This window comes from Diabrotica undecimpunctata, chromosome 1 (genome assembly GCF_040954645.1).
Source record: "Diabrotica undecimpunctata isolate CICGRU chromosome 1, icDiaUnde3, whole genome shotgun sequence".
NCBI lineage: Eukaryota > Metazoa > Arthropoda > Insecta > Coleoptera > Chrysomelidae > Diabrotica > Diabrotica undecimpunctata.
Genome location: NC_092803.1, coordinates 178806861 through 178822027, shown reverse-complemented (window position 1 = coordinate 178822027; position 15167 = coordinate 178806861). Strand labels below are relative to the sequence as shown.

Here is a 15167-nt window from a genome sequence, read left to right as displayed (position 1 = left end):
AAAATAATATTATTATGACGGTCCAACTCCGGAGGGAGGTCGAAAACGTGTGATTGCCACCGTAGAGTTGGCAACACCGCCGCCGCTTAGCGTCAGCATCCACGCGTAGAGTTGGCAACACTGCCGCCTCACCGACAGTCTACACGCTCTACACAGTCTTGCGACTTGGCCACCCACCAGTCGTAGTCATGTAGTAGGTAGAGCTGAGAGCAAGTGAGTGTTGTTGTGATTGTCGCCGTTTTGTCTTTTGTGTTGTTCGCTTGCTTAACTTTCGTTGTTTATCCTTGTGATTTTTATCGATATGGATCGTAAAAAAGCTAAAGTTGATAGTGAAAATAGGAAATTGTTGATTCAATGGACTGAACAGTATTGTTTTACGCTTCCCGATAGATCTGGTACTGTTCCAGTTTGCCGAATATGCAAAAAAAAACTGCGCTCTTATTAAAAGTACTAATTTAAAGTGACATTATGAAACGACCCATCAACAGTTTTATCAAAAGTTTCCTCTAGGAAGTGAAGCTCGCAAAGAAAACCTTAGGAATATCTAGCTTCTTACAAAAAGCACTATCCATACTACTTCGAAGTATGAGCAAGCATGAAAAATCTGCAGACGCAGCTTTGTGGGTATGTTGGACGCTCAATAAACACCAGAAGCCATTTTCAGACTCAAGACTCAGACTTAAGATAGTTAAAAAATGTATCCTAGGAGTGGTCTCAGCATTTTTTGAAGATAAAACGGATTTTGTTGTCGCAATTCAAGATATTCGATTGTCGGCAAAAAGTATTACAAGAAGAACCGAAATATTCGCTGCATATAAAAGGGGTTTGCTCGAACTTTTGCAAAACGCGCCTCGATATGCCATATCACTTGATGAATCATGCGATATTGTTGACGACGAACAAACGTCTATTTTCGTGAGTGTTTATTTTGGCAAAAAGAATAGAAGAAGAAGAAGAAGAAAAGAAAGAAAAAGAAGAAAAGAAGAAGAATAAAACATTAATTTAAATATTTTTTAACTTCGTAAATAAATTCAATGATTTATTGATTTATTTTGAAATAATCAAAGTTTTAACAAAACAATAACATAACCTTAAAATATGAACATTCATAGTAAATATCACATTCATAGGTGAAAAGTACGAACTTTTAAGAAATATCATGCAGGGCAAAATTAAGGGCAAAAGAAGTGTGGGAAGAAGAAAAATATCGTGGCTTCGTAATCTACGTGAATGGTTCGGGTGTAGTTCGATTGAACTTTTTAGGCGCGCTGCTAACAAAGTCGCAGTGGCCATGATGATTTCCAATCTCCGCTAGGAGTGGCACGAGAAGAAGAAGAACTTTATATTCTTATCTCACAAATTCACGAATGACGAATCACGAATTCACGTGAGATTTTATATTGAAAATAAAATATTTAGGTAAGAATCGCTTGCGGTCTTGCCTTTTAAAGGCCAGACTCGCGAAGAAGATTTACTCCAGACTCTTGATGAGTTCTTGACAAAATCAAACGTAAGTTACAATTAAATGGTATCTCTTGATATGATGGGTCCCCTTGTATGGTCGGCAAAGAAAGGGGGCTTGTAAAGGGAGTCAAAGAAAATAATAGTATGCTACCATCTTATCAATGCTAAATGTAGCCATATGTGAGAAACTTAGTGACAGTTTGAAAGAGATAATGAACAAGCTGATTAATTTTGTGAGTTGTTCTGATCTACAGCACAGGCAGTTCAAAGTTTTTTATCTGAGTGTAATTCAACGCGGTCGGATTTAATTCAACATAAGAACGTTCGTTAGTTATGTAAAGGTCAATTGATTTTGCAAATAAAACAAAAAATAACTACTTTATTAGAAAACCTAAATACTCAAGAAGCAATTAAGCATTTGGAGTTCCTGGCAAACAAAAGAAGTATGTTGGCTGTGGCTGTTTTGAAAGACGTTTTGCGACACTTAAATGTGCTCAATAGCGAACTGCAAGGAAATGAGAAATTAATAATATGTGATTTGATACAAAGTGTGTACTTGTCCCGTCGCTCGCTCGATATTATTGAAAAAAACATTGCAAGTTATGGACTAATTCATTTTTCACAAACTCTTAAACACAATAATAATTCTAAATCAGAAATGGACGTGTCATTATTTTTGGATTTCATTGATTGTTTTAAAAAGGAATTCGTAGGAAGATCTGCAGAGGTAGAAAAGCTGTCGGCATTCTTAAAAGCGCCTTTTGGAGTTCTGGAAGCAGAAGAATGGAGTAATCATGCTGCTAATTTGTTCCCCATGCCAAAGCCTTTGCTTCAAATGGAAATTATAGACTTGCAGGAAGACATTTTGTTGCACATACATAAAACTGCATCCACCCAAGAATTGTGGAGTAAACATTTCCAGAGAAATATGAAAACTGCAAGAAATTGGTCATTTATCTTGCTACTATGTTTGGCTCCACATTTCTTTGTGTAACTTCTTTCTCCGCTACGGAGCTTGGCAATAATTTTAGTCACTCTAACTTTCGAAAGAAAGGTTCTAAAGAGTTGTTTTGAACTGCATCTACCATTCTTTTAGAGTTTTCAAGATATTCGTCTCTTTGCTACATTTCTGCTCTCTATTTTGCCCTTGATTATGAGCCGCAAAATGCCGTATTTTTCTCGTCGCTTTCTTCCGATTGTTCTGCTACTTGATGTTCGAGTTTCAATTACTCTGATCGAAATTGTAGAGTTGGAGGTCGAACCAAACTGTATATTTACCAAGTTATTGCTGGTTTTAAATGCATTGGCGAGAATTTCTCGGAAGAATAATGCCTAGCCAACGAAGCAGTGACTTTCCAAAATATTTGAAATAGGTCAAACTGATTGTTTATAACTTATGAATAATTTTCTGTGGCAAAAAGATTCTTCATCTAATGCCAAAGCTCTTTCTTCAAGCACACATACAACTTATGAATAATAGCTAAGCGAAACATTTGTGAGTACATCATAATGTTATATTATGTAATTAACTTTCATAATCAGATCCATTGTAATCGTGGCTGGAATCATTTAAACCAATCCTTAACTCTTCAGTTATTAGATATATGTAACGTTCATTTCCCAAGTACTTAATTTCGACCTTGACAACACTATCTTCCAGTTATCTACAGTTAATTTGACAAATTCCTGTTCCACCAACAGTTTTACAACTCGTAACGTAAAATTAACATTTTGTTTTATAATTCCATTTTTTATTTGCATCCAAACCATTTCTATAGGGCTTAAGTCTGGATAATATGGTGGACATTTTAAGGAAATATGTCTCCATTTTTGCAGTAACTTGTCAAATTTACATTGAATAAAACCTTCTTTGTGTCGTTTGATGATTGAATGCAGTTACGGTTTTATCATTGATATTAAAAATGGTAGGTATATTTTTTTCTGTCAACCAATATAACATCTACTTTTTTAGAATTACTGGAAGGTGCTCTATTAAATTTTACATTATGGTATGGAACATTCTCAGTGACAACAGATCCTACAGCAAATTGGTGGTTAACTGTTCTTTTAACTATTTTTCGTAACTTTCTGCAATCATGCCATTATGATAATCTCCAGACTAGGCCCTGATATAAAAATCAAAGAAACATTTGGTATAAACCCATTTGCCTTTACCGTGTATGATAAGCAACCTACTCCCATTTGAAATATTTTTAAACAATCCTTTATCACTATCATCTGGTCAGCTGTTCAGCGTAGTGTATCCTGCATGTACGTAGGTTACATATACATACATTTACTCCTGTAATATTTAATATTGTCTAAATACTTCAGATGTAAAACACGAATGTCATTCCTTTCCATTAATAAACTTCGATTATCTTTCGTTTTCTTCCATTAAATCCCAAAGATTTAATCCTGTAGAGGGAACTCACACTCATAGTCCACTTGTACGCCTTGTCTGCAAGAGTTTCATTGATACACAACAATCGTCAATCTCGTGAAAATGGTAAATTGTATTTTTAATGAACTGTTTGTCATAGATAGTCCCTCAAGTCTGTCACAGTTATTTTCCGTTTATCAGGTGTTTGCAGCTGGAATTTCTTATGAATTATTTGAATCTGTGTTTATTAAATATTCACTTGTTGAATTGAGGACCCTAGAAGTAAAGATATGTAAGTGACAAAAGTAAATTTTGAGTAAATGCCGTTTAAAGTTGAGCCTTCGCTGTAATTACCATAATTTTTAATGCTAGTTTTTCTTCTCCAATTAAGCAACTTTAGGCATTAATATTATTATTGGTAACAGAAGATCATAATTTTATTGACTTTACTCATTTTGGAGCTATTTTTAGGTCGCTCAGTAGCACTTGTACCTTTTTACTGCTAAGAAATGCAACATAATGGTAAAAAATGTGAAAAGATCTTAAAGTTTTTGTACAAATGTATCCTTCACCATAACACTAATACATAATTGATTTATAATTCTTTATATTTTAGTTTTTTCCAGCTCGAATGGTTTTCATTTCTATGATACCTCCAGCTGTTTTCTTGTAAAACAGGGTTAAAGGTTTGTCCTGCTGAAAATGTGACCATTTTGATGCTCTTTCCACTTACGCTCTTCTTAAAGTATGGCGTAATTGAAAATCATTTTCCATTACTATAAACTGCATTTAGTTTTTTTCTTTTTATAGACTCAGTCTGTATGGATCGACTTAGAAAAGCTGTTTGGAGATTCCAATGCTCAATGCTCAATATTCTTTAAAAATTAAAAGTCTTTTTTCTTGTGAAATAATATTAATTTGTAAATTTATTCCCACAATGATGATTTTCAAGTTCTAGTAACTTTTTAGCTTCATGAGTATTGTGTTTTTGAAAGCTTCACCTGAATTTCTTGCTTGCTATTTTAGCCCTGTTTTTTTTACTTATCTGACCTCCGAATCCTTTTTTTTGCCAATCTGCTTTGGTAGTGAAAACTCATTAGCAGGTAAATCCTCTATCACTGGCTCCGTATTCCGCAAAGAAAAAAAACGAACTCTTCTTAAAAACACTGTAGTTTTTAATGACTTAAAACGCAGCAGTATTAAAGTATTACTTAAGAGAATACCCATACAAGAAAACCCACCCAAAAGTACTATACCCATCCAAAATGATAAACTCAACTAACAGTCTGACACAGTGGAACAGAGGTACCAGTGCACTTGTATCTCTTTTCTTTCAAGCCTTACTTATAGTTGGCTTGTAGGCTAGGTAACTTACCGCTAGAAAGTAGCACCTTTTAGACTTATCGCATAGATCTTTTTACCTCCAAATAGAATGAGAAATTTCCAGTTCAGCGATGCAGTTTTCTCAATATTTACAAAAATGTCACTTATAACCCTTTACTTCTAGGGTCCACAATTATCCTTTCTACTTTGCGTACAGTAACGAATAGAAATGGCAAATTAAGAGAAAATGTGGAAAAAAGAAGAAAGCCTTTTTACAATACAGAACACAACAAACACAACAGGCATACAAGCATACAACCACTATAAATTATGATGAAAAGATTGCCAATTTGAGTCCATATTACTAGTAAATGAGAAATGAGTCAATACTCACAATCTTAAGTAGTTTTTATTATTTAATGATGATAAATTTTGGGTTACTGATTTCAAGGCTTACAATATATGCCCCATCGTCAGGCCCAGTACATTAGTCTTATTTATATTAAAAACCACAAGATATCAGATACAGGAAAGCTTTAAAAAGTAAGGTAATCCTAAAAACCACCTTCCCCCTCAAGGAATCCATTCACTCAAACTATATTGTATATAATATAAAAGACCACGAAAACGATGAAACGACAACTTACTGGAGGCACATTGAAAAACAGACCGAATGTTGTTCACACAAACGTAAGAAGAAATAGTAAATAAAAATAATAGTCTCTAAGATTAGGTAGGTATAATTATATAAAAAAAAACTTGAAATAATTAAGTTTGTTTTGGTTCCTAGCAGTTGTCAAATTAAAAGTACTGGAAATTATATATATTCTGATTCTGATGTTCAATCTAAAATAAAAAAAAAAACATAAAATGATCGCAGTCAGTAGGATTCGAACCTACGCTCCCAGAGGGAATCTGATTTCTAGTCAGACGCCTTAACCGCTCGGCCATGACTGCTGTAATTATTTGTCTTCAAAAACACTTTGTATTCAAATCAATGCAATAAAACCTGTTTATATTTTAATTAATGCAAAGCATCTAAAATTTTGAAATTACCATAAAAAATTACATCATTTTTAATACTTTTTATATTAATTATTATAACTGTGGCAATCTGCTATTGGATTGGACGTAAATAGTTGTTGTGACTTTTCTTTTTCCTTACAACACAGTCGCGTATGGCAAGATGAAGCATTCACCACAAAAACACAAGAATTAAAGTGAGTATTTAAGTAACACCTGAAATTAACGCAGCAAAGGGCTTGAGATAATTCGATTGGAGATCTATATTAAAGAAACATTCACAAAATGGAAGAAGGAACGTACCGATATGGGCAAACTTTTAGATATAGCTACTTTGTGTCGCAGATGATCAGGTCATCAGGTGATTATCGCCCAAGATTATAAAGACCTTAACTACAGTTTTTGGTCTGAAAATAAATAAATATGAGAATATGTGAAGACAAAATATAGGAGTATTTGAGGAGAACAACTAAATTTGGTATTAGAAAAAGAAAATCAAAGAATAAAATCATTTACTATCTTTAACAGAAATGAACCACTATTTACCAATCAAAAAAAGACGCTTAGAAGTGTTTTACATTTTTGCCGCACCAACATTTTTTATTCGATTCTATATATTTTTTTAATTTTAAATTTATTTATTTTTTTATTTTTCTGAGTGGGCCGGAAATTGTTATTAACAAATAACTTATAACAAAAAAGCTGTTTCTTGAATCACGTCGAGTAAAATTGTTTTAGGCGTATCTCATTGAAATAAATACTTTTTCTTTCTTAGTAATTTTTCGAAAAATGCTTCCTTTTCGAGTTATTTGCAATTTTTTGTTGAAAAAATACCTTAATTAGTGATTTTTGGTTCAGTTTTTTCTAAAAAACTACTAAATGAATTACAATTCTACAAAAAGCTTTAAAATTTTGGAACTACAAGTAAGAATATTTTGACTAGGATAAGTGGTTTCTATCTTGTTAAAAACAGTTTTAAATTTAAACAACTATTTCGTATTTTTCGTAACTTTCTGCAATCATGCCATTATGATAATTGCAAATAACTCGAAAAAGAATCATTTTTTTGAAAAATTACCAAGATAAAAAAAGTATTTATTTTGATGAGATTCACATAAAAAAATTTTACTCGAAGTGATTTGGAATATACCAAGAATATACCAAGGCTGGCCTAGATATTAACCTCGCGAAAACAGAGTACCTATCTACAAGTGAAGAAGACATAGAAGATCTACAGATTGATGACAACGTAACAATCAAAGGAAAGGATAAATTCAAATACCTGGGGTTTATAATCACGAAAAATGCAACAACAGAGGAAGAAATTACACAAAGATTAGGACAAACAAGAACAGCAATCCGACAACTTAACTCAGTATGGTAAATATGAAGACAAAAATGCAGATTTATAAAACATTAGTGCGAAGTATTATGACATATGGGGCTGAAAATTGGATCATAAACAAGAAAAACAGCAGTAAGATAGTAGCAACAGAGATGGAATGCCTGCGAAGATGCTGCAGAGTAACAAGAATGGATAGGAGAAGTAATGACGAAATAAAGCAAAGAACATCAATAGAAACAGACATACTAACATATATAGAAACAGACATACTAACATATATAGAACAAAAAAGATTAAAGTGGTATGGACATGTAAGAAGAACTAGCGACAGCAGATGGATAAAGAGAAAAACCGAATGGAGCTCCATAGGAAGGAGGAAAAGAGGACGACCCCGAAAATCCTGGAGGAACGAAGTAAACGACGCCATGAGTAAGAGAGGCCTAAACGATGGAGAATGGAACAACAGAGAGAGATGGAAACGGTTGAGCGAGGGAAGGCAGAGAATACTGTAGAATCCCTAAATATATATATGATTTGGAATATTGTTTTTTTGTTATAAATTATTTGTTACAAATACTTACTGAGTTTGCACCTCGGTAAATTTTCATGTCAATTACTAGCTCATAAGTATTATTAGTGCAGTGGTCGAAATATCGACCACATACCTATAAAGTACTATTAGCTGTTTATTTATGTATAATTTCTGTATCAAATACTTGCAAAATGAAAAACAAAATTTAGTGAAATTCGCAAAAAATGCTAATTAAACTACAATCTTTTAAATTTATTGTTTCCTAAATATACTTAATGGTTTGTGTTATAATTTGTAGAAAACCCTCCCAATGAGACACAAAGAGGTTCACGGTATGCACGTTCTTCCAACAATGAAGTTTGCTGTCGATTTCGGTATGTCTCTAATTTCTGAGAAGATACGTAGTCGGGTTAGATTATACAGCAGTATTCAGGATATGATATCGAGCGGCCACATAGAAGTTGACATTCTACCCAAAGAATATGGAGGAACCATGCCGATGGCTGAAATGATAGGTAAGTCAATTCGTTTCACTTGTACCTATATTTTAAGTCTGGGCATTTAAAGCGCCAGGATTCTTCGCACGGTAATTACACGCACCACCACGCACGAACTTAAAGAATTGGTGGGGTGGCGAATGGACCAGTAGATTAGACATAGATTAAAAATACAGCGGTGCCAAAAATTGTTTCTTCAAAAATAATACTCACATTTTAGCTTATATTTCTTTATAGACATTTAACAGATGATCTTAAATTCATCTTTTTCTTATTTTATTTTAGCCTTGTGATCTTTCCAATTTTATTTGATTTAGAGCTTGCAATTACAAAATAATCTGATTTATCGCATTGCATTTTTTAATGTTAACTGTGTTATATTTAAATAAAGTCCAACTTATTTCCATTCGTCTCTTCATGGACAATTTGAAATTTAAAGAAACTAATAGAAATACTGGTTTTTTTTAGCATTATGGAAAAAAGAACTGTACGCAGCTCATCCTATTTTAATGTCTCACGACAGGATGGAAGTTAATGAAGAGCTATTCACCGAGAAAGCAAAAGAAGGAGCCGTATCGGCTCTGAAAAGGAACGTGACCTCTTGTGGCTCTGAAGGCGATTCCTTATGTGGAATAACAGGCAATTTTAGGAGGCTAGAAGTAGATTAGGGTTAAGCTTAGAATTAGAAATAGACTTAGGTTGTGTATACAAATGTTTCAACAAGAAACTTGTTTCATAATGAATTAATCAGTATGTTACTTAAATATACCAATGTGTTTCATACATTTAATTTTATGTAATGTTATTATTTCTTGTTAAAACAGTCTGTATATATTTTATACCAATCTGATTCTGGTTTAGGTTAAGCTTCATGCATTTTTATTATTTTCATTCATTTCAACAAATCATCCGTGGAAATTATGTGATTACCTGTTATATATTATAACTATTTTTATAATAAAGTATTATTTGTATAAATATATTATTACTTTGTCCCATAGTAAGAGTTTTCATAGGTGCGACTGACTTTAGATTATTCGTCACAACTTAATAATGAATACCATGTGTATATCCCACATAAAGTACGTGCCTCTTAGTGGCAGCAGGCAACATTTTAGTAAATAAAAGATTCCGAAACAGCTTTACATCTGTCAAGACTTATCCTGGAGCAGACTTAGAGACAGACCACGTTCCACTGGTAGGAGTATTTCGAGTAAAACTCAAAACAGTGCAGAAAAGGAAAGCATAATCATACGACCTACGTATGCTGAAAGACCTTGATACGAGGATGAGAGTCCAAGCCACGTTAAACGAGCAAGTGAAAGCAATTAGAGACGAATCGAACGAAGAACAAACGATAAAACATATTACAGAAATAGTGCAAAATGTAAAGGATAAACACTTAAAGACAAATAGATTAATGAAGAAAATATTCATGGACAAAAGATGAGATCCTGAAACTAATGGACAAGAGAAGAGAAGCCAAAAATGACGCAGACAAATATAAAACCATAAATATATTAATAAGAACGAAAATCAGAGAAGCGAAAGAAAAAGAAGCCAGGGAAAGATGCGAATAAATTGAGACTCTGCAGTCAAAGTACGATAGTCACAATGTACATAGAAAAGTTAAAGAACTCACAGGGGGACTAAGACGAAGGCAGAAAGGAAATATAACTGATTCTGACGGAAACATCATCTTGGACAAACAGAGTAAAATAAGAACATGGAAATAATATCTAGAAAAACTATTTGAAGACCAAAGAGATAACACCTTTGAGCTAGAAGAAGAGGTAAATGATGGACCAAGATTATTACAGCAGGAAGTTTACTCCGGTAAACAGTAATTACACAGTTAAAGGATGGCAAAGCGGCAGGCCCTAATAATATACAAGCAGAACTACTCAAACTAATGGACAACGAATCAGTAGCAATAATCGCAAAGATATTTAACAACATATACAACTCTGGAGAAATACCAACAAAATGGCTAAAATCTGAGTTTATTACACTTCCAAAAAAATCAGGAGCCAAAAAATGCGAATATTACCGTACTATAAGCCTCATGAGTCATCTCCTAAAATTGTTCCTAAAGATAATTCATAAGAGAATCTACAAGCTCTGTGAAAGTCAAATTTCCCCCAACCAGTTCGGGTTCACAAATGCTGTTGGTACTAGAGAGGCTTTGTTCTCAGTACTAGTCTTATTCCAGAGATGCTGAGACGTCAACTGCGACGTATAGGCATGTCTGGTTGATTACGAGAAAGCGTTTGATCGAGTACAGCACGCCAAGATAATGCAAATACTAAAAGAAACAGAAATTGACAACCAAGATCTGAAAATAATTAGAAGTCTCTACTGGAATCAGACAGCAAATCTCAGAGTTGAAGGAGAATACACTGACTATGTGAAAACCATGCGTGGAGTGAGGTATGGCTGTATTTTATCTCCTCTAATCTTCAATCTGGACCCTGAAAGAATATTTATCGAAGCTTTGCACGAAACTGAAAAAGGCATTCTACTAAATGGTTGCCGGCTAAACAACATCAGATATGCAGATGACACCATAGTATTTGCGGACAACTTAGAAGACCTACAAGTTCTTATGAACAAAATCACGTATTACAGTCAACAATATGGACTCAATATAAACGTTAAGAAGACAAAGCTTATGATAATTAGCAAGAAAACAATAACAGGTCAACTCTACGTCAACCAATCCCCTGTAGAAAGAGTGACGCACTACAACTACCTCGGCACCATAATAAATAAAGAATGGACCAACAACCAGGAGATTAGAGCACGCATCGGAAAAGCTAGATCCACCTTCAATCGGATGGGGGCCTTCTTCAAGAGTCACAACCTCTCTCTTGATACAAAAGTAAGAATTCTGCGATGCTACGTCTTCTCTGTCCTTTTTTATGGTGTTAAAAAAGATCCCGTGGACTGACCGAGTCACAAATGAGGAGGTCCTCAGAAGAATGAATAAGAATCGAGAAGTACTGATCACCATCAAATCTCGAAAGTAACAGTTCTTCGGACATATTATGCGAAATAAATTAAGATATACTCTCCTTCAAGCCATCCTGCAAGGAAAAATATTTGGAAAACGAGGTACATGAAGAAGAAGAACATCTTGGTTAAAGAACCTCAGAATCTGGTTCAATACAACATATGTGCAGCTTTTCCGCGCTGCTGCAGATAAGATAAAGATTGCCATGATGATCGCCAACATTCGTAACGGATAGGCACATCAAGAAGAAGAAGAAGTGGCAGCAGAGCATTCCTTACAATGAGATGGCCTGTACAAAAAAATGTAAGCGAGTGTGGAGTAATTCTCCGCTTTGGTTGAATTAGTAATGTGTTCGCCGAATCGTGCTGGACATGAGCTGATAGGAAAGGCGTTTATGCATCAAATGTCCTAAAATCTTTTCGGGTCGTAATGATTAAAAGGCATTCTCCACTATAACAACAATATACTGAAATAATGAAATGATAAAAGAGTTTGCGTGAATTGGCTCCCGATAAAATTCTTGGAAATTTAGGCGGTAGGCGATGAATTTTATTGGTGTGGATGGCCAGTTAAAAATTTGATTTTTCCATCATTCATTAAATTCGTAGACTCTTCGCCGCAAACTTATTTCAAATTAGTTTACTGATAGTTTTGCGTCTTGCTTGTATTTAATCATATCGTGCTAGAAAATGCAAGCTACTGAAATGTTAAGCGAATGGGGAAAACCCATTCTAGTGGCGAACAGTTTTAAATATAATTTCCACAAGTTGCCATGACATGGCTCTTCTCTCTACTCCTCTACCCTCTATCTTCCCTTCAATTATTATTTGCAGCAAATTATATTTGTTATTTTCCATTATGTGTACTAGGTACGAGGTCTTTCTTGCCTTAATCGTTGTTAAAAGTTCTAACTCTCTATGTTTAATACTGTTTGTTCAATTCGTAATGTGCTGTGTCTATGATATTCTAAGCATTCTGCGATAATGTCTCATGGTATTTAATTTTAATGTCCAGGCTTCGACTCCATACAGAAGGACTGATCAAATAGTTAATATAGATAGGGAGAAAATCTATTCTCTCAGATTCAGAAATGTTTATTGCTTTAAATTACAGTAATTGCTTAATGTAATAGCTCTCCTTATAAAACAAACAGTTATTCCCCCATGACCATTGGTCCTCTGGGGGTCTTGTTTGAAAATGTATTCAGAGTTCAAGTTAAGGAGCAATTGAGACACGACACAGCCTTGTCGGGCACCAGATTTTACTTATAACTACTAGTAACTTACTAGTAACTCATTCAAAACCCAAAATGGAATATCTCTATGAAATTTATATTCGTTTGCAATAATTCCGATTGCACAAATAATTGTTAAGTGAAAAAATGAAAAATGTAGTAGTGATAATTAAAAAATTACTTCTTAATGTGCCATCTCCTCTAAGAAGGTTTACAACCATCATGGCAATTCGCACTTTCTTCCTTGCATTATTAATTGCAACAAGTTATAACGCTCGCCCCTCATGATATGTCCCAGATATTGCAGTTTTCTGACTTTAATTGTATTTAAAACATCTTTATCTTTTCCCATTCTTCTCAACACCTCGACATTCGTGACTCTATCCACCCAACTTATTCTAAATATCCTTCTGTAGGCCCATAACTCAAAGGCTTCTAATCTGTCCGAAACATCTTTTTTTAATATCCAAGCCTCCAACCCATAAAATAATACGGAGAACACGTAGCATCTCAGAAGTCTTATCTTTAAAGAAATTGAAATGTCCCTGCTGCAGAGTACTTTTTTCAGTTTGTTAAAAGAATTTCTTGCCTGTCCTATTCTTGCCTTAATCTCTTCTGTGTACTCATTATTTTCGTTAATTATTGTACCCAGATATTTATATTTTTCAACTTGTTTAATTTGTTCTCCATGCCTATTTTTATGTTTTCTTGACTGACTTCTACCACTCTGTCAACCATCTGTTGTAAATCCTCAAGACATTCCGCTAATAAAATAATGTCGTCGGCAAATCGTATATTATTGATTGGTCGGCCATTTACTTTTATTCACATAGTTCTTCTAGTGCTTCCTGGATTGTTTCCTCTGAATACAAATTGAACAAAGTAGGAGACAGGACACAGCCCTGCCTGACGCCCCTCTCAATCTGTATTTCATTTGAAAAGACGTTGTTCTCTTTTACCACAGCGATCTGATTATAATAGATAGCGCTAATGATCCTGATGTCTCTCATATCTAAGTTTTTCTTGTCAAGTAATTCGATAAGACGGTTATGTCTGACCTTATCTAAGGCTTTGTTGTAATCCAAGAAACACATATATACTGGCTGATTAATATCCATGCACCTTTGCACAAGTACATTCACAGCGAACAGGGCTTCCCTCGTTCCCAGTGCATTTCTAAATCAAAATTGTGTGTCACTTTATGTCCTGCTCAAGTTTGTTGTGTATTCTCCGGTGTATAATTTTTAAAAATATTTTGAGCGTATGAATCATTAAACTTATTATCCGGTGGTCTTGGCATTCTTTTGCATTTGGTTTTTTTGGTAGTGTTATGAATGTTGACATCAGCCAATCTCTGGGAATGATCCTGTACTGTATATTGTATTGAATAAGTCGACCAATATTCCAATTTGCTGTTCTTCTATTAACCGTATTATGGCTACAGGTATTTCGTCAGGACCTGTTGCCTTCTTTGTTCGCTTTATCGCCTCTATTACCTCATCTTCTGTTATGTCTGGGCCGTTGCCGATTTTTTCCTGCTCTAGTACTATCTGTCCGTTCGTCTTTAAATAGCGCTTGAATATATTCCTGCCATCTTTTAAGCCTTTCACCGACGTCTATAATTATTTTGCCGTTTTTATCCAGCAATATGTTTGATTTTTTCTTAATATTAGTGCCTGTTATTTCCCTATTTTTTTTTATGAAGGTTTAAGTTATCATGTTTCTCTACCAACTGTTCAATTTCTTCGCATCTGTCACTATACCATCTTTCCTTTGTATCTCTGATCTTTCTCCTTATTTCTGTGTGTTATACATGTTTTTGTCTTTAAAGGATCTCCTTGCTTCCATGAGATCCAGAATCTCATCGGTCATCCATTCAATTTTGTTCTTGATCAGCTTAGGTGTTAGTGTTGTCTCACATGTGCGTATAAGAGAATCTTTTGACATATGCCATTTCCTGTTCGCATCTTCAGTAGGAATCATTTCTATTTTGGTGAGCTCTTCTTTAATTTTTAGTGTGACTTGCTTTTTTGTTGATGAATCTCTCAAATGGGATACTTGTATCCTCTCTACATTAGTTTTAGCCACAAGCTTTTTTAGATTAATTCTAAACCTTCCTACAACTGGGTTATGATCTGATCTCACATCAGCTCCGGGGTATGATTTTCTCCAGATGAGAAGTAGTCAATTTGGTTTCTGATGACGTTATGTTGGTTGTCTGCTGGAGATTTCCATGTATAGAGTCTCCTGATCATAATAAGTATTCGGTCTCTTGGCAGAATTGAGCCAATCTGTCTCTTCTCTCGTTACGGGTACCCAGTCCAAAGTTTCCAATAAAATCACCTTGACTGAA

The 15167-nt window shown here is 34.4% G+C and overlaps 1 protein-coding gene and 1 non-coding gene across 3 annotated transcripts in view; one reads left to right on the top strand and one right to left on the bottom strand.

Moving 5' to 3' along the window:
* The window catches only part of LOC140432623 (retinaldehyde-binding protein 1-like), a 50376-nt gene extending 40831 nt beyond the window's left edge, over positions 1–9545 (top strand). For both annotated transcript variants that reach the window (XM_072520652.1, XM_072520653.1), the window contains exons 5-6: positions 8369–8585; positions 9036–9545. In XM_072520652.1, coding sequence (XP_072376753.1) covers positions 8369–8585; positions 9036–9235 — 417 coding nt within the window. In that variant the 3' untranslated portion in view covers positions 9236–9545. The remainder of the gene's footprint in view (positions 1–8368; positions 8586–9035) is intronic.
* Positions 6046–6127, bottom strand: TRNAS-AGA (transfer RNA serine (anticodon AGA)). Its single transcript has one exon. It is a non-coding gene; the product is annotated as a tRNA-Ser (tRNA).
* Positions 9546–15167: the final 5622 nt, after the last annotated feature.